The following is a 25,599-nucleotide window of genomic DNA, read 5'->3' as shown; positions in this document are numbered from 1 at the left end:
AGAAAGTACAGCAAAACCAATGATAAAAACCACCTGAAAAAATTAAATAAAATTCAATTAAAAGACCGAAACGTAAAAGAATGAAAATCAAATACCTAACAAACAATAAAGTGAGTTATTAACCAATATCCGCGATTTGCATAAAATCCAAACAGTATTGAACTGCCAGCGACGGATACTGTTGTTCGTTAGTATCCGTCTTTGGCAGTTCGCTTACTGAAGTAAGCGAACAAGATAGTGGAGAAAATTTTTATTTGCTCTTAAACCCAATGATTGTTCTACTTAATTATGGCTTGTGGTCTAGGGGTGCAATTCTCCCTTAGGGTGCGAGAGATTTCAGGTTCGAGTCCCGGACATCCCCAATTTTTACATGGATATGATCCAAAACTAGAAACGTGATCCATATAGCGATCGCTGAAAGTTGGCAGGCGTATTAGAGACCCAACCATATTAAATTAAAAATAGTTGCTTCCCCGATTTGACCGTCTGGGTGGGGGGGGGGGAGTGGAAGGATGGTTAAATCGGAAAACTTAGAAAAAATGAGGTATTTTTATATTATGAACATGTTATTGGATCTTCATGAAAGTTGTTATTAAGAAGGACCTCGTGTCTCAGAGCTCTTATTTTAAATTCCAACCGGATTCGGTGATATTGGGGGGAGTTGGAGGGGAAAACTGTAAATCTTGGAAAACACTTAGATTGGAGGGATCGTAATGAAACTTGGCGGGAAGAAGCTCTTGGCTCTTGGTTCTTCCGACCTCGTCACAAGTGCCATATAAGCTCTTGGCTCTTGTTTTACTAAACTCTTGAAAACGAGTTTAAACTTATTACTAGTTGTGTAAAATAAATTTTAAGTGCTGTCTTTTGCTTCAGGCAAAGCCTCAAGAAGAAGAAGATGAATATTATTATGAATATGAGGATTCTGAGGAAGTGGAAGAAGAGGCCGTCAGTTCCACTACGACAGTTACAACTCAAAAACCAACAACAACAACACAAACAACTACTACAACTACCCGCAGACCTACAACGACAACTACCCCTAGACCGACAACAGTTGTAACAAGACAGCCTATTACTGGGAAAAGGAAGAAGGCAAAGAAGACCAGGAAAGAAGAAGAGGAAGATATTCCGGTTTCAAAGCGTTTTCCTACGACCTTTCGATGTGCAGGTATGCTAAGTACAATTTATTCATATAAAAAATACACTTTCTGACAGAAAACACCATAGTTTACAGACTGCTTTTTGAAACAGGTATTTTTTTTTAGTTATGGGACACATTCATATTTTCTAATTCTACATCGTCCAACAGGGAAATTTGTTATACTTTTATTGGTTTTCTGCAAATAACTGTAAATTCTTTATTTATAGTTAACTTCATAAATAACTTAGAATTCTTTTATTTATGCTCTAACCTATATTGAATATAAAAAGAAAAAACATGAGTTTTATGCATTAAATGGCAGAAGTGTAGAGATGGCAAGTATGCGATGTTTCTTAGTTCGAACTAATTCTATGGGCCATTCGTCTAATTTTTGACACAATTACTTACAGATTAGATTCATTTGTAGAAGAAAGAATAAAACATTAGTATACTTTATTATATAACCGTTAATGAAATAGAGGGTATTTGGAAGAATTATAGCTCTGGAAATACTCACCTGTCTTAAAAAGTGATACTCCCAAATAGTAATATTTTTCTATTAGTACATTTGTTTTAGAATAATGTGCTTAGTAGCCTCCAATTTTCTTCTTTAGCTTGGTAATTAACTTTGAATTACCCATTAGAGTTTTGCATCAAACATAGACTTTCATTCTTTCTTGTATTGTACATAACAAAAAGACAACTAAACTATAGGTAGAGCATGTTTAAACCAATTTTTTTTTCTTATAAACCATTTTTTTTCTATAAAGAAGAAGGATTGAAACAAACGAGCCGAACTTGTATGTGTTAGAAAAGCTATTTGAAGGAAAAATTATACAGTTAAAATAACACCCTCTACCACCCTCTAACTTGCTTTACACCGAGTTTCAATATCTCAGAAAGCTTTTCCCCTTGTGAAATATACTTTGCCCTATTTGTTTCATTTAAAGGTCCTAAATTTGAAGCTAAAATGAAGGTCGAATTTTGATTATTTATCAACTATTGAATTTTTAGATTTATTTGTTAAAATATTACCATTACAAAATGTCATCCGAAAAGAACTTAATCCCCCAAAAATTTTTACGTAAATAAATTTGGAGTGGCAATGTTAAGCTTTTTAATATAAAAAGTTAAAAGCACAGATTTTTTGGAGATATTTTGATAATTTTAAAACCCCACAAGCCCACATTTCTTTGAACATAGAGCCTCCGAGCTTCACAATTAATCACTTTTGAAACAAAGGAACAGGAAAACCTTCAATTTTACTTCTGTTTTCTTTTTTCTAAAGCATAGTTTCCTACCATGAAAAAAACAAGAAGCAAACCAGCTATACAAAAATAATACAAATATGATTTTGGTTTGAAAACTACATGGTCAAATATGATATACGATTTTTTTTTTACCATTGGGAATCCGAAAAGCAAGTTGAAAGCGTTATTTAAAATAATATCGAATGTTTCTATGATTAAACATCTAGGAGTTCTCTATATGTATCTGAGGGAAAAAGACGGATGTTCTATAATTACTGTAAAAAAAAAACAACCTATGGTTTCGGTTCTAAATTTTATTTGAAATGTTCTTACTCTACTTTATAATTTTTATTTATTATTTAACGAGAATTTTCTTTAAAAAAAGAAGAAAAGTCCAGATAATATCTGGACTGGAGTAATGTTAAAATGCTGTTAATACAGTGAGATCTATAGAAAATTCCGCCTCATTTCTCAGTCGTTATAACGCCACGATGAGTAATGACGCAAATTTAAATTACATGAAACTCTAAGTTTGAATTCCTCAGCTGTTAAGTCACCAACTTTTCTTTTGGTATTAATGAATGTTTACAAAATTTAATTTTTTTAAAGAAGATTTTGGTTTATGTGTTCGAAAGGTTGTTTACCATAATAATATTTTTGTTAGAAGTATGGTCTTTACCATGCTAGATAAACACAACAAAGGGTGTATCCAGGATTTTTTTTTTGGGGGGGGGATTACAAAAAAGCTTCGAAACGCATGGAACATTTGTTCAAGTGCATTTTTGCTACGTTCTTATGAGTTGAACAAAAATTTCAGGAGTAGGGGGAATCAAACCATGTGACCCCATCCTTTACACAACCTAAGCAAAACGCTAGCATCGTTTACATGAAGTTTATGATGTTTTTGCAAGCTTCTATTGTTTAATTAATGTTTTTATCAGCTGAGTGCAAGAAACTCTTGATCCACTTGATGCCTAGGTGGCACTAAAAGAGAGTTGCATTTGGTGGAGGAAGAGGGTTAGAGGGAAAATTCTTTCTTCTGTTAATAATGCCTTCTATTGGCATTGTTTTATTAAATTAATTAAAAAGAGACAAAAATACCCAACCTAAATTTCGGAAATATTTTTTTATTTGCTTCTTAACAAGACAATCGATTCTCTTCTCCCCTATATTTTTGTGAGTCCCCCCCTGCACTTCATTCGCAGTAGTTACTAGAAAAAAATTGTGGATGACGTTGGGAGAAACTAGAAATCCCTTAAACAAACTTGGAATTAGTATTAATATAGGTTTTTCAAATGAATTCCTCAATATTTCAATTGTTTTGACTCTCTGCGATATGAAATAATTAAGAACAAAAAATCAAAACAAGCTTAATTTTCAGAATTTCATAATTTTTATCTGCTGTGATGCCCTAAAGCCCCCCCCCCCAAAAAACGGCCATTCTATAGAAGTAAATAGTATTGAATCCAAAAGTAATCAAAAAAGGTAAATGGTGTTTAAGATGCTTTTTGCAGTAATTTGTTTTTCCGTGGGGAACTTTAAAGGGAATTTTTGTTTTTTCAAGCTCTGAGGAAGGCTTAGCGGAGTCTTTGCAAAATTTTGCCGTTTTTTGTTGTTGTATTCATTGGTTGAAAATCATCCTTGCTTGCTTTAGTCTTTTTCCTAATATTTTTCTTCTTTGTTTATTTTGTGAGTCATTTGCAGCTAGTGTGGTCTCAAACATAGCACGAGTGTGACGTTGAAACCCCCTTGAGAACACAAATGATTCATAAACGCTCGTTTCTTTTATTGAAAGGTGTGTTTATGCTGTGACTCGGGCAATAAAGCTTTAATTGAAAATTTAATGTATTGATATTAAGTGTCGCTTCCTGTTTTTGACTCAAGGCCATCTGAACATTTGCATTTTTTAATAGATTTTGTTAATAAGCTTTTCTTAATTTAATTTCTTCATGCTTTGGTAATGGATTTTTGAAGGACCAAGGTATAAAAGTGAGTTGAGCAGGAAAAATGAACATATGTTGGAATATAACTCCTAGTCCTAATTATTATATAAATAGGCCTTCACAACTAATAAACGCTGTAGGCCTATGTGTGTGTGTCAGAGGTCACCCACCTGCTTTGACTGTGGATAAAATCTAAGGCTACATCCGGGTCAGTGATATTTCCATTTACAAACAGAAAATCAAAGCTATAATTCTACCTATGCTAACAAAACACATGCAACGGACTTTATTAATAACGTTCTATTCAATGTCAATGGATCCTCTGATGTGAAACTTCAAATGTTAATTGAGACCAGTCTGGTCGTTCAAATTTTTGGCAGTTATTTGTTTTCGCTTATAATAAACTTCATTTTTAAAGATAGCTTTTGAAATCAATGAATTAAACTGAATGCGATCAAGATTCCAAAGCCAATCAAAAAGTTGGTGGTAGTGAACTGTAAGCATGGAACAACTCGGTCCAATAGTTGCCGAAACTCTCAAAAACAGAATTCTGATGGTAAGTGATACATCAAAGAATTGGCTTTTATGCTGATTTCTAGTACATATAATTAATTGATTTTAATATTACCCATTAAAGGCTATAAAACTGAGGAAATGTAACTGATTTTTGTAAAAGAGGAAAACACCCCCAAAAAGTCAAGTGATCTTAATGAAAAGACACCATCAGATTCAGCATATTTTGGAACACCGCTATAGAGGTTTCAAGCTCCTCCTATCTACAAAAATGTGGAATTTTTTTTTTTTTTTTTTAAAGAATAAAGATCCCAGATGCTTGTTTGTTCGTTTTGCTGTTGTTGCTGTTGCTGTTTTTGTTTTGTTCCCAGGGGTAAATGAATCGAACCAATGCTCCTAGAAAAGAGGGAAAGAACTCCATCCAGCAAAAATCAAAAGTTCCAATGTGCTTCTTAAGTTATCAAAAGACTAGAGGACAACCAGCCCTCCTCTTCTTGGGGGGAGAGGGTGATTTCCCGGCAAGATTTGAAAAGTGGTCAGAAATTAAATTTAAAACAATTTTTTGGACTGAAAGTAATGATCAACATTAAAACAGAAATTATCATGTATATGAGGAGTGCTACCCCTTCCTAAGCCCTTACTCTTTACCCTATACTTTGACTTTTTGCCACAATTCCTTATCAAAGACTTCTCAAGCGCAAGGGCCGTAACAGTAAGTAAGAAGTATTTATAAAGAACTTTAAGACTTCAGCGTAAAGAACGTGGATTGAGGAAGAGGTAGCACCCCTAATATACAAAAAAATCCTTTGTATTTAAAGTTATTTTAAAGTTTCAATCATTAAATAAACAAAACTTAAAACAAACAGAAACTACTACAAATAGCCGAGTCAGACTCAAAACGAGCAAAAATTAACATAAGTAGGGCTGATAACCCTCATGCCTTCTCAAGACCAGAACATAATTTGTGCTTTAATGAAAACAAATACGTCTTAAATGTTTTCACTTTTTTCACTTTCATAAATAAAAATTATTAGAACTTTAAGGAATAAATATCAGTATATGTTAATTAAACTGACTATTCACTGTCATTTTTTTTTCAGTTTATTGACATCGTCTTTTCCATGGAAAATATTATATCTTTTCAGTTTTTTCTATAAGAATCCATAGCTTGGGTTGCTATTTGTATGTTGGAGAAACCTTTTCAACAATTTTTAATCCCATTTTTCAACAAAATTAATAATTAAATTTAATAAGAAAAAGGAAAAAAAAGTCGAATCACCGTGGATTGTCCGTTTAATTGACATACACTAATATTTATTCCTTAGGAGTTTTGATAGAAGTAAGAACCGTGAAAACTTCTCATACGTATTTTGTTTTCAGTAAAGCGCAAATCGTGTTCTGCTCTAGAGAAGGCTTGGGGGCTATCAGCCCTACTCATGTTAATTTTTGCTCGTTTTTTAGTTTGACTTGGCTATTTATTGTAATTTCTGTTCGTTTTGACTTTCATTTGTTTATTGCTAGTGATTTGTGGTAGTTTTACAATTGGAAGATTATTTGACTTTATTTTTGCTCATTCTTGGCTTAATGGAGCTCTTTACTTTTCTTTGGAAAACTTGTTTTATGGAGAAAGTTTTTAAATTAATTTCTGTTTTTTTTTTTTGACATTATGTTTTTATTGCAAAAAATAATATTTTATATCTTTTCAGTTTTTTTTTCTGTAAGAATCGATAGTATGTTGGAGAAACTTTTTTAACATTTCTAGTCCTGACACAAACAGTATCTTTTAATTTGATTTTATAGCTTATGAAGTTAACCTGAAAATAAAACTTAATATCACTCCCAAAAGACTCTATCTATGCTCTTTGACAACCTGGACACAGTTAGGCTACACACTTTTTATTTATTTAAAATGTAAGAGCCTATGTAGTAATAGTAGTATCCAAAAGTATCAACTTATTACCCCCAGTCGTTCTCGATATTTTGCTGAGGTGTCTTATTGGCAACCATAAACACAATGTTGTTTTTATTTATTTTAACGCAGTATTTAGTTATAAAGAATAATCGGCCAATTGCATAATTGAGGGGGGTTGACACGCCTAATATCCATAAAGACATAGTTGCTGGACCGTTCTACTCTGCTGAACAAAATGATTCTCTCAACATTGTGACTGGATGTGTTCGGAAAATGAAGGGGCGTGAGAAAGGGGCTGCTTGCCCTCTAATCTCTTGTTACTCTTAAAAAGGACACCAAAACTTTTAATTTTGAGTTGAATTAGCTCCTTTAAAAGTTACGATGATATTTCCAGCTATAATAGAGTGGCAGTGCCTGTGATACTGCTTATAATGCCCTTTTGAAAACTTCCATGCATACAGTTTTGCCTTTAATTGAAACTCCTAAGCGTTTCCTAAGAGTTTCATCTTGATACCTTTAGCGTCATTACTTACATTAACTGTAGTAGCAGCATGAAAAGTATACACATAGTGCCTTCTGACTAGTTCAAAACCCCCCCACAACTTACCCTTAAAGGTCTAAATTAATAATATAAGTTGTTCTCCAGATATTGCTTTGTCACCTTTTGAAAATCCAGATGCTCAAAGTTTTGTTTTATTTAGTTAGACATCCGCCTAAATATTCCTTAAAAACTTCACCTTAACCCCCCTAGCTTGCGCAGTAGCAATAGTTGTAGCAGCATTAGTAAAAATATACCCATAGAACCTGTTTTCTTCAGCGTTCCTTTTAACACACGCTGAAAGTTTCAGCTTAATACAAATCATCGACCATTCCTCAAGCATTTCTGATGCGGCTGCTTGACAACCTGTGTGGGCATAGTTTTTTTCGATTTATTTCCATACAGTCTCCATACATCCCAAATTTATCGTCTTAGTATCCTTAGTTTTAATAGCAGTAGTAGTAGTACTAGCTGTGGAATTAACTGTAGAAGTCTAAGCCTTAGTGACAGTAGCAGTAATAGAGGTAGTAATATAGTAACAGTAGCAGTAGTTTGAATAGAAACAGTAGCATTAGGATGGAAATATTTGCTTTTGACTAGTTAAACATCCCTCACAACAAGCCCTGATAGCTTCAGCTTCACACACTAAACTGTTCCTATTGCTATTACACTCTTTTGATAACCTGCATACAGAGAGCGTGTTTTGGTTCAGTTCATCTTCCCCCTTAAAATTTCTTAAAAATTTTACCTTCATGCCCTTAGGCACAGTTGTAATATTATTCAGAGTATTAGTATTCATATTACTAGTAATAGTATTGAATAACAGTACTGCAGTACTGCTACTGGCAGCAGTAGTATTAACCTATTGACCTATGGTCAGTTGAACATCCCTCTCATCAAGTGCTGGAAGTTTCCACTTAATACAATTAGCCACTGCTATGACATTGCTGATATGTCCTTTTAATAACCTGTGTGTGTATATACTTCTTGAAATTTTCGCCTCAATGCTCTTAGTCGTACAAGTAGTTACAATAGAAGTAGTAATAGTAGTAGTAGTAAATGTAGAAGTAGTAGCAGTGCAAATGTCGCCTTTTTGACCGTATCCTTTATAATTTCCTGAATTTTCCAAATCAATATACCCAGTTGTTCCTGTGTTACACCCTTTTGACAATCCCTATATAACGTGTTTTGGTTGAGTTCAAAACACCCCTTAACTATCTCTGAAAGGCTCGTATGAATGCCCTTCGTCTCCTTGGGAAGTAAAGTTTAAACATGCATACCTTTCTCAATAACATATACTACATGGAAACAATAGATGAATGACCTAGTTTACAGCCCTTGTCCTGAGGACTGTAGGGAGGTTGACATCCCCAGAGACATAATTAAGGGACCATTCAACAAGGCTGAACAAAATAGATGTTTTAAAACTTCGATCGGATATATTTTGGGGAATGATTGTTTGGGGGGAGACTGATTACCGTCCATTTATTTTTTGACTCATAAAAAGGCCACTATAACTTCCGACTGCCCATCAAATGAGCTCCATCCGATCCAAAGTTTATATGACCACCCGTTCCATAAAACCTTATAGCCGGCACCCCTGGGACGTACCTTACAACCTTTGCCCATGAGCTCTGAGGGATTGCGTCCACCCAAAAGATATTTTTATATGAGTTTTGGACTATTGATAACAAAACGGCTATCTTACAATTTCAATTGAATGCGTTCCGAGAAAAGAAGATGTCAGAAAAAGGAAGAAGAGAAGGAAAAGAAAATAGACATTACATTTATCAAAACAATTACTAAAGAGCATCTATGAGACACTGAACAACTTTTACATACATACAACTTTAAATATCACTGTATAAGAAGGGAATACCATAACTGAAAACTGATGTTGCTATGGCGTTTCGAAGTACGTATTGCTGGGTTACCTACTTTACAATTATGGATTAATGCTGAATTTTGGGGTCCACGGGGGCAAATGAAATAAATACTTTCCAAATTTGAAATATACTGAACGGAGTTTACGTTTATCTGTTTGTGAAAAAATCTTCCGAAATGGTGCTGTGTATAGAAAATGTGATAATGCTATTGAATTATGTGGTTTAGTGAGGATCATTCGTTTGAAACGTTTTTTATTTCGGAAAACTGAAGCATAAGACGTACTCCACTTTTTTGCAATGTGGGAAATCATCAGTAAATGGGTTTACTTTAGGGATGGGTCACTTGATAGACCAAGATAAACAAGTTTTTCAACTAGCTGTCCTAACGAATGTCTTAGTTGGACTGACAGTGTGGGACCCGAATTACTCCAGCTAAATAAAAGAATCTAAGAGTTAAATTCAAGCCCCAATTCAGAACGGTCTCTCTCAAGCATGCTGAAGTTTTCTTCAATACGTTGTAATGACCTGCTAAGATTAAGGACATAAACAGAGACAAGACTAGACCTACGTTGCCTGAGGAACGTGAAGTGCTGCGGCAACCTTTGTCCAGCTTCGTCGAATAAAGTGTTGCGAGAGGAGCACTTTGGTTTTGTTTCTTTGCTATCGGTTAAACGCTGAAGTTGTCAGCCTATCGAAGCTTTTAAAACGTTATGTTCAAAGAAGAACGCGATCAGTAATCACATGATCAAAGGCTATTCCTCAGCGTTGAAAAAACAACAATAATAAAAGAATATCGAAAGAAGGGCCTAAATTGACTTTGCAGCAAGTTAAACTTTATCCTTTTCAATCGTACACATCGTAACGGATCAAGACTTGGAACAATATCTTATATAATCTACTTGGTATTATAAAGCTATCCGTAACTTTTCAGGATCAAAATACCATAGACGACACTCTATTAATTATTACGAAATTGCCTCGTTGTTTTACGTTATCGTTTGTACCCGTTGCGTAAACACTTAATTCTAGGTTACAGTGAGTATGGGTAGGCTACACCAACTAGCAAAAGTTACAAACCCCTCTTCACTAAAGATGATTGTAGCCTAACAGACGATTATTACTTACAAGTCCCCTACATGTCTTACCACTGGAACCAACTCGGTCTTACCATCAAATACACTGGAAAGTAATAATAGGTACACCAAATAGCAAAATTTGCAAACCCCTCACTGCCGAAAATGATTATGAGCTAACAGCCGACCTTTTCTTACAAGTTCCCTGCATGTCTCACAATTGGTATCGGCTTATTTTTGGTTTCAGTGTGTACCCTGCTACTGAAGTTGTCAACCCCTTGAAACTTTCAAACTAGTATATCTCATGAAGGAATTTTTGTACCAAAAAATGAATGACATATACTTTGATCAGCTCATCAAGAGCTATCGATTGCTGTAAAAAAAATTCTATCTGTCTTAGTTCAAAAGTTGATTTTTTTTTGTCACCACTTAGAAAGGAGCAAAGGATAAGCTTCAATTTCTTTAGCAATAGCAGAACTTTTAAAGTTTAAGAGGTACATCAGATAACATTTCTCTACCTCAATGCCAAGTCTGAAAAAATAAATGATAACCCCAGCCAAAATCACGGCAGTACTTTCGGACCAGTGGGAAAATGCCGCTTTTTGCTTCTGTAAATTTTTCTATTTATCACTCAAAGAAGATATATTGGCTGTGGGGCCGGGTAACAGCCGCATATATTTAACACTTATAGATTTTAGTCCATCTTCAATTTGAAATTTGTGCCTGCCTGCTTGCCTGCTAGAACGGAGCTTTCCACTCGAAAGCAGAAACATGGTTTGATGAAACGAAAGCTTGGCTGCACAACTTCAGATACTCCTTTCTGACATAGGCTACATAACTCTACTTCACTTGGCACACCACAGGCTCTGGCTCGTGGACAAGCGATAACCATCCTTTTTGGCCCCAGGCAAGAGTTCTGCGGAGCTTTCCAAAATGTGATGCCATATTTATCAATCCGGCCTGAGGTCCACACTTTCCGTCAAAACCGCACAGGTTAGACCCTTACCAGTTTCCAGGAATAAGTCGACATCGGCGGCATAGGAAAAAAAAAAAAAAAAAAAAAAAAACTGGGACAAAACCAAAGTGTTGCTCTCGCAACACAATTATTCCGATCATTCGATGAGCTACCGGGACGAAAAAAGGCTATTTCGTGGAGCATATATGTCAACATCGCTCTTTATTTTAGACAGCACTAATGCGCTGGATATAAAAGAGTAGATTTCACAGGCTGTCACTGAAGCTTTAACAAAAGGCATGAAATATCACTTTCCCTCTCAATAACTTTACCTCAGTGGAAATCGCATCTGAATAGCTTAAAGCAGAGGCGCCATTTGGGGGAGGGGCAGGGGTGGGCAAATGCCCACCCCAGATTTTCCAGGGGGCCCAAGCTTCCACCAAAAAGGGCCCTTTGCCGACCATAATAATAACACTATTTACTACTAACCATTGTAAACTTTGAAAACAGGTTAGATGCATAATTAAATTCCCAAGTTCTGTATACCCATTTCCTACAAATACCCACTTCCTAGATGATTATATTAATATTATAAATTCTGAATATTTGCAGTAATTCCTCTAAGTTGATAGACTAAAATAGGTCAGTTCCTGGCCTATCATTCCTTGATTGAATCGTTCCTTGTTATCTTCCAATTGCACTACATAGAAGCAATTATGCGAGTGACAAAATCGCTGTCTCAGCAGCTCCATGCCATCGCCGTCAACTTGGTTATATCTTGATCACGCACCCTGATTCAGGCCACAAGAAGCAAACTCACCAACCTGCGTTCAGATGCTTTTGTATCGCTTTTCAAGAAGGCTAAAGAGTTTGCAGCAGAACTTGAAATTGAAGTACCTGCTGTGAATGGACCCGCAACTAGACCCTCCTCTGTTGGTCAGAAAGGACGACCTTGAAGAACTCAAAAGATCACCAAGTATCGGAAACAATTTGTGACAACTTTGACGCTAGGAAAGAATTTCATTAAATCTGGAAATTGGACTACTACTTTGGCGGATGAAATGAAGCAAGAATACTTCAAGACTTTTGACTGTCTACTAGCCGAAATTGACAGAAGGTTCACAGATAACTTGCCAGTGCTGAGTACGCTTGAAGCCTTGGATCTAAGCTCAACCAAGTTTATGGACACAGAGCTGCTCAAGCGTTTCTCTTCTCTTTATTGCGAGTTGGATATCGACAGCATTCTTCTCGAATCTCAAGCTGGTATTGCCAAGCGTTTCTTGCTCAATGAGGAGAAAAGCCAGAAAACTTCCTAGACATTGTCGACCATTTTCAGGCATTACCAGTGGCTTACTCAGAATTAATTAAAATACTTCATGTTGCTGCCACACTTCCTGAGACAACAGTGAGCAATGAGCGTTTGTTTTCTAGCCTAGAAATAGCGAAAAACTACTTGCAGTCTACAACAGGAGTTGATTGTCTCAGTCACCTCCTTTTGATATTTGCAGAGAAAGATTTAGTAAAAAAATTGGACTACAACCAGCTAGTTGACGATTTTGCAAAGATGAAAGCTCGGCGGCTCCCCTTGTTACCTTGAATATTTTTATATACTTTTTTTATCTTGTTATGTTTTTCCTTTTTGTAAATATATTTGCTCTGGAAGATTTCTACTGAAGGAAAATTGAGATTTTGGTTATAAACCTCAGTATAACAATGAAGTTTACTTTCACCGACATATTGTTTACTTACATAAGAATGTTTCTCGCTGAGGAATGCCAGCCTGTAGTCTGGTTGAATTTTCCACTTTCAGTTTAATCACTTAACCTCGTTGATTGTATTCTTTGTTGTTATAATTAATCTTAGAAGTCAGTGTGGTTGAGCTCCACACTTGGTTACAGTACATTTTCAAGCAACAGACGGGTGCTGAAAATGCATTTTTACTTAGAAAATTCGATCAATGTGCTGCCAAAACCCAGATTTGGCCCAAATGGCGCCTCTGGCTAAAAGTGATGCCATGCGATCACTTTCATCCAATTAAAGCCCATTTGGTTTGAATGTGGGACCCCTGGTATAGTTTTTAATGCTCGTCACATTTGTATGTGCATAGACACTTGCACAAACACAGTGGTCCAAACTAACGATGATGGGGGAATTATAAAAAAACAAGATCATTGATTTAGCAGCAAAAAGTCAGTACATAGCCTCACAACAATAAACTAAACTATAATGCTTTTCACAGTATTAAATGGGCTGTGATATCAGTAACTTTCAGTATACAAGTAAAATTATTAGTCATGAAATTTAAAGTTATGATAAAAATTCTAAAGCGAGTCTGTAATCTTAGTCATGGCTGAAGCAGTACCTGCAACCTAGTAAAGAGCGAATCACAGCCCATAGTAACCAAAAGCTAAAAAACGCGTTTAGAAAAAACTAAACACGTGAAAAAGCGTTTTCACAAAAGAACTAATCAAGTTGAATTTAGCTTCTTCGTTCTTTTACTGGCTTATAGTTCCACAAAGAAGAGCCTATTAGGTTTCAAAAGGTGGGACTATTTGGCTCCACTTTCTGGCGTTCATTTAAGGAACAATTTGATTGGCAAAAAAAACACTTCACAGACATAAACTATTAAAATATAGCACACTTTTTGCCATAAATATGTAGGAACATAATGTCTCTTTTTCTCTTCACTCATAAGATGAATTTGCTTTCAGGCCGCCGAGCAGGATATTACGCTGATGTCGAGACTGACTGTAGAACATATCATGTTTGCAATCCAACCATCGACGAAAGTGGAAGGAGAGTTGTTGACAGATATACGTAAGCCCACAAGTTACGATTTTATATCACTTGTTTCTTTTTAAGACAGGGGGGGGGGGATAAATCCACCTGAAAAAGTTAAACCCAGATGATCTTACAAAAACTGTGCATAACACACGATTTTACGATGATTAGACTTCTAGTCCCTCCTCCATGTTTAGGTGCCTTCTATAATAAAAAGAAAACATATAATTGTGAAACTATAAATTTATAGTAATTTAATATAATCTAATATAGTAATTTAATATAATTTAATATTGTAATTTAATAAAGTAGTAAGCAAATGTAGCAAAACTGTATCTGCTGTAAAGTGTCATTGTCATGCATAATTAGTTCATATTATGGAGATTTTATTGCTAAATTGAAGGTGCATGGGACCTTCCTTTCTGTGGCATATAATTATGGGCGTTTTTAGTCATTCCCGATGCTTGACTTAAAATTTGTCATCGATAATTTATTGTTAGAGATGATAAGGGGGAGGGATACACTGATGATTTTTTTATTCTTTGAAACTCTTTTAACAGCTTCGGCGGCTAGAAGTGAGTATCTTCAAAACGAAGGTATAGTTTAAAATTAAAGTTTTACTATCCCCTTAGGCTAAATATTTAAACCTTTATGTTAAGAAATGATTATGATTTGTTTTATCACAGCACGGAGACTTTATCTAAGCTATATTATTCTTCTTAATAAGCTTAATAAATTTTATTTAAATAAATTTTAAAAATTTTATTCTAAAATAAGCTTATTCTTTCCACGCGCTCCCTCTAACGCTATTAACAACCACGCATTTGGAAATACCCAACAAGCGCTATTTTCTTCTTTTTTTGAGAAAAAAAAATCACAATTGATTTTGAATATGACAGTCAACTCAAGGTTTATATAGTAAAATGAAACTAAAGGTGACAAGAGAAATGTAGTTTTTGTTGCTTTCCAAACATCAATGAAATATAAAAACATATAACAAATGGAATATAAAAATAAAACAAATGGAAAATACACTGTAAATAGATTAATGATACGATAATGATGAAACAACAATTACGGCAAACTTAAACAGTTGGAAAAGGCACGGACGGGGGCCCAGCCGCAGGCAGACATTGGCAGGTTGAAGTTGATGACAATAGAAAAATGACTTGTAAATGAATGTAAGTATCACTGACCTACGTGATTATTTTCATTGCTTTCGTGTTTCAACAAGAATGTGGTAAAAAAAGAAGAAACATGGTTCATTAGAAATAGCAAACAGGGAGTAGACTAAGATCAATATAAAAAAAGGAAAGGGTAAAACCCAGACACAAAAAGCATAGCATGATCACAAAACGCCAACTTAAGTTTTATGTGACTGCTGCAACTGCTGCAACTGCTGCGGTTCGTTAAAACCATCATCGCTGGTTTTCAATTTGCATCTAATATTAAATAAAAATATCCGTCGCAAAGGCGAAACTGAATCGCACATAGAGATTCCAAGCCACCTAATCTAGGAACACGGGGAATCACGAAACGATGGTAATTTGGATCATCTATACCTAGCTTACAGTTAGGCAACACATTTTTGTATTTAGTACCATTTAGCAACACGCCAATGCTTTTAAGATATATATAATATATATATATATATATATATATATATATATATATATATATATATATATATATATATATATATATATATATATATATATATAAATAAGTTGTTTGTCGACTGACGTCATGTTTGTCGACTGACTTCATTATAAGGATTGATCATTATGACGTCACATATGTATTTTGTATGTTTGTATATGACGTCAAAGGCTTTGTATATGACGTCATTATAAGTATATAAGAAGGCGTTTAAAAGAGAAATTTTTTGTATTGATCTTAAAATGACAGAAGAAACAGCCGATGAAGCTGCTCAAAGAGTGAATTCAAAGAGAAATTTTAATATAAATCCTACAATGGCAGAAGAAACAGCCGAGGAAGCTGCTCAAGGAGTTATTGCCAAAAGGCTTGCGGCTAATAAAGAAAGTTTGAAAAGAAAGTGTGCCGAGGAATCACAAAAACAGCGTGGAAAGAGGCTTCTGTCTCAAAGATAAATTACCAAAAGAAAGTTTGCCGAGGAAGCTGCTCAAAGAGTTAATTCAAAGAGAAATTTTAGTATAAATCCTACAATGGCAGAAGAAACAGCCGAGGAAGCTGCTCAAAGATTTAATGCCAAAAGGCTTGCGGCTAATAGAGAAAGTAAGAAAAGAAAGCGTGCCGAGGATTCACAACAACAGCGTGAAAACAGGCTTGCGTCTCAAAGAGAAATTACCAAAAGAAAACGTGCAGAGGAATCCCAAGAGCAACCTGAAAATTATCGCCTGGCATTCAGGTACAGCCCAGTCAATGATTATAGCTTGAATACATGTGTTCAAATCGGGACTATGTCTAAAATTTGTCCCTATTGCAAGGCCTTGAAATTTAATGGTGAAACAATGGGAATGTGTTGCGCATCAGGAAAAGTTAAACTTACTCAACTGGCTGCACTACCAGAGCCATTGAAGACTTTCCTTACTGGAACTACGTCAGAATCTAAGCGTTTTTTTGTTAAACATCAGAGAATATAACTCATGTTTCAAAATGACATCGTTTGGTGCCCAAATTGAAAATCAAGATCAATTTATGCCTATTTAAAAGTAAAAGGGCAAATTTATCATAGAGCAGAGTCCCTTCTACCGTTCTCAGGCGAGAATCATAAATTTTTACAACTGTACTTCATCAGTGATAGAAATTCTGAATTGAATGCACGTTGCGAAATTTCTCCCGACGTTGAAAGGACTATTGTTTCCCAATTGCAACATCTTTTCCACGAAAATAATAATTTAGTGAGTCTGTTCAAAACAGCAATCTATTTGATGCCTACTGATACACATAAAATTGTTATTTCCGCTGACAAAACGCCTACTGGCCAACATGTTCGTAGATACAATGCTCCAACTATCGACGAAATGGCAATTGTCATGGTCGGTGATCAGTTTTTACCTTGAGATATTATTCTTCATAAGCGAAACACTCAGTTGGTAAAAATTGCTGAAACTCATCGATGCTACGATGCCCTACAATATCCTATAATTTTTTGGAATGGAGCCGACGGCTATCACTTTAATAATAAATTGATATATCCATCCACTAACAAACAAACGGATAAGAAATGCAGCGCAATGAATTATTATTCCTATAGACTAATGATTCGTCAGAATGAAGACCATTATATTTTAAAATCCCGTCAATTTTTTCACCAATACATCGTTTATATGTATGCAAAGATTGAATCAGAATGTTTGCTATTTATCCGTCTGAATCAGTTCAAGCTCCGCTCTGAACAATACACTTATTTTCGAGATGCAGTTGTGAATGAAGGTAATACCACTAACGTTGGAAGATTAACGATTTTACTTTCGTCACATGCTGACAGTCCCCGTCATATGCATGAATATGCTCAAGATACTATTGCGTATGTTCGTCTCTATGGTCGTCCAGATTTATTTATTACATTTACATGTAATCAATCTTTGGACGAGATACAGCAGCTTTTACTTCAAGGACAATCGGCGGTTCATAGACATGACATTACGGCCCGTCTCTTCCGGCAAAAGTTGAAATCACTGATAAACTACATAGTAAAACTTAAAGTGTTTGGGTCAGTGCGATGCTGGTTGTACTCAGTGGAATGGCAAAAGCGAGGATTGCCACACGCACATATGGTTGTTTGATAGAATTTCTTCTAATGAAATTGACGATGTGATTTCCGCTGAAATTCCTGATGAAAATGTCGATAAGGGCTTATATGATATTGTTGTAAAGAATATGATACATGGACCGTGCGGTGCACTGAATGAAAAATCATGCATGGCCAAAGAAAGGTGCACAAAGCAATATCCACGACTTTTAGTACCCAACACAATTACTGGGAATGATGGTTACCCACAATATAGAAGAAGATCTACTGAAGATGGCAAAAAACATAAAATAGAAGAATAAAAAAGAATAGACATAAAATAGAAGAATAAAAAAGAATAGAAGAACAATAAAAAAGAAGCTTATCGGTACCACCATCGAAGTAGATAATCAGTGGGTTGTTCCATGTTCATTTTTATTGTCAAAAACCTTTAATGCACACATAAACGTTGAATACTGTAACTCCGTAAAGGCAATCAAATACATATGTAAATACGTCACCAAAGGCAATGACATAACAGTTTTTGGCTTGCAGTCCGAAATCAGTGATATAGATGAAATCGTACAATATCAGGCTGGAAGATACATAAGCAGTAATGAATCTGTTTGGCAAATTCTTTCATTTCCGATACATGAACGAAGTCCAGCTGTTGTTCACTTAGCGGTACATTTACAGAATTGACAACGTGTGTATTTTTCGAAATCCAACGTGCAACAAAGAGCCCTGAATCCACCGGATACAACGTTATCTGCTTTCTTTTCGTTATGTCAAAATGATTCTTTTGCAAAAAAACTGCTGTATCCTGAAGTGCCTTCGTATTACACGTGGAATGCTAAAAATAAAGTATTTGAACGTCGAAAACAGGGTAAGTCAGTCGACGGCCAACCTACCATCTTCAAAGATACCTCGATAGAAAGACTCTACACCATTCACCCCAGTCAATATGAATGCTTCTTTCTCCGCCTGCTTTTGGTGAATGTACCCGGTCCGACGTCCCTTGAGTATTTGAGAACTGTAAACGGTACTATGCATAAACACTTACCGTAGTGCATGCCAAGCTCTGAATTTATTGGAGAATGACCAACACTGGGATATCTGCATCAATGACGCGTGCGAAACGTCAACTCCAAGTCAAATTCATGCATTGTTTGGAATCATACTAACAACTTGCTCTCCTTCAGCTCCTACAGAGTTATGGGAAAAATATAAATCGAAAATGACCGAGGATATACTCCATCGAATACGGCTAGAGACGTTAGATATGACTTTTGATTTTACATCAGAAATTTATAACTACACTTTAGTTATTATTGAAGATTTGTGCGTATGTATGGCAAACAAACTTCAGGATTTGGGAATGCCTTCACCTAATCGTAACGCTGCTGTTTCAACATGTGTAGAATTGGATCGTGAACAAAGTTGCAGCACGAGTGATCTATTGTCGTAAGTACAAAATAAAATTTCTAAGTTAACGTCTGAACAAAAGGACATTTATGATAAGATAATGCATTGTGTCGATAACAACGTTGGAAAAATCTTCTTTTTGGATGCACCAGGAGGTACTGGTAAAACATTTGTGATAAAATTGATTCTGGCATCAATTCGATCAAAAAATGACATAGCGTTGGCAATTGCGTCGTCCGGAATAGCCGCAATGTTGCTGCCTGGTCGAAGAACTGCTCATTCCGCTTTGAAATTGCCTCTGAATTTTCATTCTACAGAAACTCCCACGTGCAATATTTCCAAATCATCTGGGATGGGTAAAGTATTGCAGCAATGCAAACTTATTATTTGGGACGAGTGCCAAATGGCACACAAAAAATCGCTCGAGGCTCTGGATCAATGTTTGAAAGATATGCGAGGGAATTCGAAACCCTGTGGCAGCACATTAATATTGCTTGCGGGAGATTTCAGGCAAACATTACCTATTATACCTAGATCAACCCCTGCAGACGAAATGAATGCTTGCCTGAAAAATTCTAATTTATGGAAACACGTAAAGACATTAAAATTAACTACAAATATGCGTGTCCGATTGCAAAACGATGACTCTGGTCAAACCTTTTCAGATCAATTGCTGGCAATTGGAAACAGAAACCTCCAAGTAGACTCAATTTCAAAACGTATACAACTGCCTGCTGAATTCTGTAATTTAGTGACGTCCAAAAATGAATTGGTTGAAAAAGTATTTCTGAATATTCTAACCAATTATAAAAATCATAAATGGCTAAGTGAACGAGCGATTCTGGCAGCCAAGAATAAAGACGTCCACAAAATCAACAATATTATTTTGACCAAGATTCGAGACCAGGCAGTCCTTTACAAGTCAGTCGACACAGTTCTGGAACCAAATGAAGCGGTTAATTATCCATCTGAATTTTTAAATTCCCTGGATCTCCCAGGGTTTCCACCACACGTGCTACAACTAAAAATAGGCGTACTAATAATACTGTTACAAATATCAATCCACCAAAGCTTTGCAATGGCACGCGACTTGCCGTAAAAAAACAAAAAACAATGTAATAGAGGCAACAATCTTGACAGGGCCTTTTGAGGGTGAGGCTGTTCTTATTCCTCGCATTCCCATGATTCCAACGGATATGCCTTTTCAATTTAAAAGATTCCAATTCACAATTCGATTAGCAGTTGCAATCACCATCAACAAAGCTCAAGGGCAATCATTAGAAAGATGCGGTTTAGATCTGAATATAGATTGTTTTTCCCATGGACAATTTTACGTTGCATGTTCAAGGGTCGGTAAACCTGACAATCTATTTATATGCACCGACAATGGGACAGCGAAGAATGTTGTATATTCGCAAGTTTTATGTAGTTAAGTTTTATTGTATATGTATATCTATCTATCTATCTATCTATCTATATAAAAAAAAGTTGCATGTATGCATGTTTGTTTGTAAAAAGAAGCGTTTGCATATGACGTAATTATAAGTATATAATTCTTTGTATGTGTACAGTCAATTGGACAGCCAAGAATGTCGTATATTCGCAAGTTTTACGTAGTTAAAAACATATATATATATATATATATATATATATATATATATATATATATATATATATATATATATATATATATATATATATATATATATATATATATATATATATATATATATATATATATATATATATATATATATATATATATATATATATATATATATATATATATATCTTTCTATATTCACAGGTGGGACACAGGGACACAACTACAATGGCGCGTAACGACTTACGCACGCGGGGGGCTTGGGGGGGGGCGCGAAGCGCCCCCACTAACTAGGTGTTGGTGTGGCGCAAAGCGCCACACCAACAGCTAGTATATATATATATATTGCATATAAATAGATTGTCAGGTTTACCGACCCTTGAACCTGCAACATATAATTGTCCATGGGAAAAAAAAATCCGTATTCAGATCTATACCTCATTATTCTAATGATTGCCCTTGAGCTTTGTTGATGGTGATTGCTAATCGAACATTCTCTGTGTCCCCGTCGTCATTTATATATCCCCCCTGTGCCCCCCGGCGGCCCCGTTGTAGTTATGTCCCTGTGTCACGGTCGTCATTTATATTCCCTGTGTCCCAGTGTCCCAGTCTGTAATTTCTCTTTGAGTGTCCGGGTCGTCATTTATATTCCCTGTGTTCCGGTCGTAATTTGTGTTCCGTTGTCCCGGTCTGTAATTTCGTCAGTCGACAAACATGACGTGAGTCGACAAACAACTTCATGACGGCATAATGCTCAATCCTTATAATGACGTCAGTCGACACATAAACATGACGTCAGTCAACAGACAGACAAACAACTTATCGAATTATCTATATATATAAGAACAAGTTGTCTGTCTGTCTGTCGAGTGATGTCATTATATGACGTCTGAATTATTTCATCATATACCAATTCAAAAACGAATGTATTCAAGCCGAAGTAGCTGAGTTGGTAAAGCGTTATGTTCCAGGTTCCAGGCTCGAACCTTGGCTTTAGCATTAATACAAAAGAAGAAAAAAAACAAAAAAAGGTAAAAACTACCAAAAAAAAAAAACTAAAAAGAAAATACTAAAAAAACTAAAAAAGCGAAAAAACTAAAAAAAAACTAAAAAAAGGTAAAAAATTAAAAAAGAAAAAAAACTAAAAAAAACGAAAAAAAAGGTAAAAACTACAAAAAAAACTACAAAGAAAAAAAAAACAATAAAAAAACTAAAAAACTAAAAAAACTAAAAACTGAAAAAGAAAAAAAAACTAAAAAAAGGAAAAAAACTGAAAAATAAAGGAGAAAAAGAAAACTAAGAACCGGGACACAGGGAATATAAATGCAGACCGGGACACTCAAAGAGAAATTACAGACTGGGACACTGGGACACAAATAACGACCGGGAGATATAAATGACGACCGGGACACTCAAAGATAAATTACAGACCGGGACACTCAAAGATAAATTACAGACCGGGACACAAGTGACGACCGGGACACTGGGACACAGGGAATATAAATGACGACCGAGACGCTTAAAGATAAATTACAGACTGGGACACTGGGACGCAAATGACGACCAGGATACTGGGAATATAAATGACGACCGGGACACAGGGACACAACTACAACGGGGATGCCGGGGGCACAGGGAGATATATAAATGACGACGGGGACACTGGGAATGTTCGATTAGCAATCACCATCAACAATGCTCAAGGACAATCATTAGAATAATGAGCTATAGATCTGAATACGGATTGTTTTTCCCATGGACAATTTTATGTTGCATGTTCAAGAGTCGGTAAACTTGACAATCTATTTATATGAACAGACAATGGGACATCGAAGAATGTTGTATATTCGCAAGTTTTACGTAGTTAAAAACATATATATATCTATCTATATTCACAGGTGGGACACAGGGACACAACTGCAATAGCACGTAACTAATATGGCACGTAACGACTTACGCGTGCAGGGGGGCTCGGGGGGGGGGCCGCGAAGCGCCCCCACCAACTAGGTGTTGGGTTGGCGCGAAGCGCCACCCCAACAGCTAGTTTTTTTATATATAGATATATATAATCGAAAAAACGTTGAATACAAACGCACTGATGGTATAAAAGGACAGCACTCCTCATTGTCTAACTTTACGTTGGACAGACGTAGTCATGAAAATGATACGTTCTGACTTCCAATTTTTATAAAAATTAAAATAGACCATTAACAAGGGGCTTAGTCGTAGTCACGTCGTAACTACGACTACAACTTGGCAAAAACTTTCCGTTCACAGGGGTTTCTGAGTCTCAGTCCGAGGCGTAATAAGGGTTCAATTTGGATCAACTCACCAGCAACTAAGACTAGGCTTTAACCAATTGCATCAAAGATTAGTCGCAAGAAATTTAACAGGAAACTATCAGTTAGTGAAATGTCATCATATTTGTACAATTCTGAAAAGGGCTATACCAGCTGTGCCTTTCACTGGATGTTACTATTGAGCAAGTGACCTCCCATGCATTTTCCTTTTTCAAAGTATTCTTGTAAGTTTTATCAGTCTTATCATACAGAAACCCTTCTGTCCTCCACATGGACAATAAGTGCTTCAAGAAAATCAAACTTTTATGCCATTCCATATCTGTACCATTCGCCCACCCTCCATTCCTGTAAAATTTCTTGCCAATAACCTTTTATGTAATTGGTGGAAACCTAGGCTTAGTTGCTGGTTAGTTGATCCAAATTCAACTATTATTGCGCCTAGGACTAAGACTCTGAGACACGTGTGAACGGGAGATTTTTTCCAAGTTGTAGTCATAGTTGCGACTGCGACTATTAATAAGCGCCGTGTGGATGGCCACTGAAGCACTTATCCAGAGCTCTCGCAAAGAATAAAATATATGTAAATCAACAACACTATCAAGGTTTTTATGACATAAAGTGCTCATAATTGCACGACTTGTCCTTTGACACTGACTTCTCTTGGAAGAACTGAAGGGACTCGGTACACATTTCGGGAATCTATACATTTTTTTGAATCGTTTTTTCACATTTTTGATGATTGAATCGTACTTAACTAACATATGGTAATAGGACACATTCAGATGACTTGCTATGTCTAATGACAAACATTTGGATATTTACAGTAATCTCTCACTTATTCCTCGTTATTTGCCTAACTTCTATTTTTTTTTTTCATTTATACTCCCTTTGGCCAAACACATCCCTTTCTGAATACCGGATTAATTGAATTATTTCCAGTAATCAAATTTGCTTATACGAAGAACTCAGTGTTGGTTTTTATTGTTCAAAGTTTAGATGCGCTTTGTTATTCTCCCCTAAAAAAATGGCCCCCCGAACAAACATTCTAGGTACACCCTTGAGTGTTATTACAAAAAAATTGTATATATAACTGCATAAGCAAATGTTGTTCGCATTACACGATAGTAAACGACTAAGCTTCAAGTGATATCTCTTTATTTCAGGTTTCTATGTGAGGGGAATAACATCTTCAATCAAGACTCACTAACTTGTGCATCTGAGGAGGAGTCTTTACCATGTGAATTCGCTCCAGCCCTTTACAACATCAACGAAATTCACGGGAGTAAAGACTACTAGCTCAAGAATGCGTCAAGAGTTTAGAAGATACTAGTCTAGGATAGGTTTTCCCATGTATCATAAAACGCCATGTTATAAGCGGCCTAATTGTTAAAGATTTTGTGTATTATCTTCTATTTTATGTTAGATTTTATAATAGTTTTTAATAAAACCCTAAAAACAGTTGTTATTACCTCGTTGGTAATTATACTATTACTGCTTGCAACAAACTACAGCACCAAATCGCCGGAAGTCAGTAGAGCTAGGAACGTTTCTCCTCCCCCCCCCCCAATATATTCAAAGATTCACTCAATATCCAATAAAGTAGATTTCTTACACAGTTTAGTAGGTATGTAAGTTTACCTAAAGAAAACAAACCTAAAGAATAGCAGCTTTCAGAAGGGGACATACTAGACTATAAAGAAAAATATTTTTAGATTACTCATTTTATGCTTATTTTCAGGGTTTTGTTCGCATTTTCTCAATTCATTCACAGCCACCCCCCTAATGGTCTCATATACAGCCTCAGACTACATAGAAAACTTACATAGGAAATGATAAATGTCTTACTTTATAAAATATAAACATATATATATATATATATATATATATATATATATATATATATATATATATATATATATATATATATATATATATATATATATATATATATATATATATATATATATATATATATATATATATATATATATCTATATATATAAAAATAAGTTGTCTGTGTGTGGATCTGTGGATGGATCAGGTGACGTCATGTTTGTTCGCATATGACGTCTGAATTATTTCACACTAATACAAAAGAAGAAAAAAACTAAAAGAGGTAAAAACTACAAAAAAAACTAAAAAGAAAAAAAAACTAAAAAAGCTAAAAAACTAAAAAAAACTAAAAAAAGGTAAAAATCTAATAACTAAAAAAAAAACTGAAAAAAATAAAAAAAGGCAAAAACTACAAAAAAAATAAAAACTAATAAAAAAACTAAAAAAGCTAAAAAACTAAAAAAACTAAAAAAAAACTAAAAAAAGGTAAAAAACTAAAAAAAACTAAAAACTAAAAAAGAAAAAACTAAAAAAAAGGAAAAAACTGAAAAATAAAAGAGAAAAAGAAAACTAAAAAAATATGAATAAATATATATAAAAATAAGTTGTTTGTGGGTTATGTCTGTCTGTCTGTCTGTCGAGTGACGTCGTGTTTGTCCGCATATGACGTCTGAATTATTTCACACTAATACAAAAGAAGAAAAAAAACTAAAAAAGGTAAAAACTACAAA

At 35.2% G+C, this 25,599-nt stretch overlaps 1 protein-coding gene across 1 annotated transcript in view; it reads left to right on the top strand.

Moving 5' to 3' along the window:
• Positions 1 to 24,494, top strand: part of LOC136042310 (uncharacterized) — a 29,535-nt gene extending 5,041 nt beyond the window's left edge. The window contains exons 2-4 of the mRNA XM_065727260.1: positions 874 to 1,168; positions 13,923 to 14,028; positions 24,199 to 24,494. Of these exons, the coding sequence (XP_065583332.1) occupies positions 874 to 1,168; positions 13,923 to 14,028; positions 24,199 to 24,331 (534 nt within the window). The 3' untranslated portion in view covers positions 24,332 to 24,494. The remainder of the gene's footprint in view (positions 1 to 873; positions 1,169 to 13,922; positions 14,029 to 24,198) is intronic.
• Positions 24,495 to 25,599: the final 1,105 nt, after the last annotated feature.

The sequence above is a fragment of the Artemia franciscana genome, unplaced genomic scaffold (genome assembly GCF_032884065.1).
Source record: "Artemia franciscana unplaced genomic scaffold, ASM3288406v1 Scaffold_1071, whole genome shotgun sequence".
In the NCBI taxonomy this organism is placed as follows: domain Eukaryota; kingdom Metazoa; phylum Arthropoda; class Branchiopoda; order Anostraca; family Artemiidae; genus Artemia; species Artemia franciscana.
Note: the sequence above shows the minus strand (reverse complement) of the source record. Positions and strands in the feature narration are given on the sequence as shown.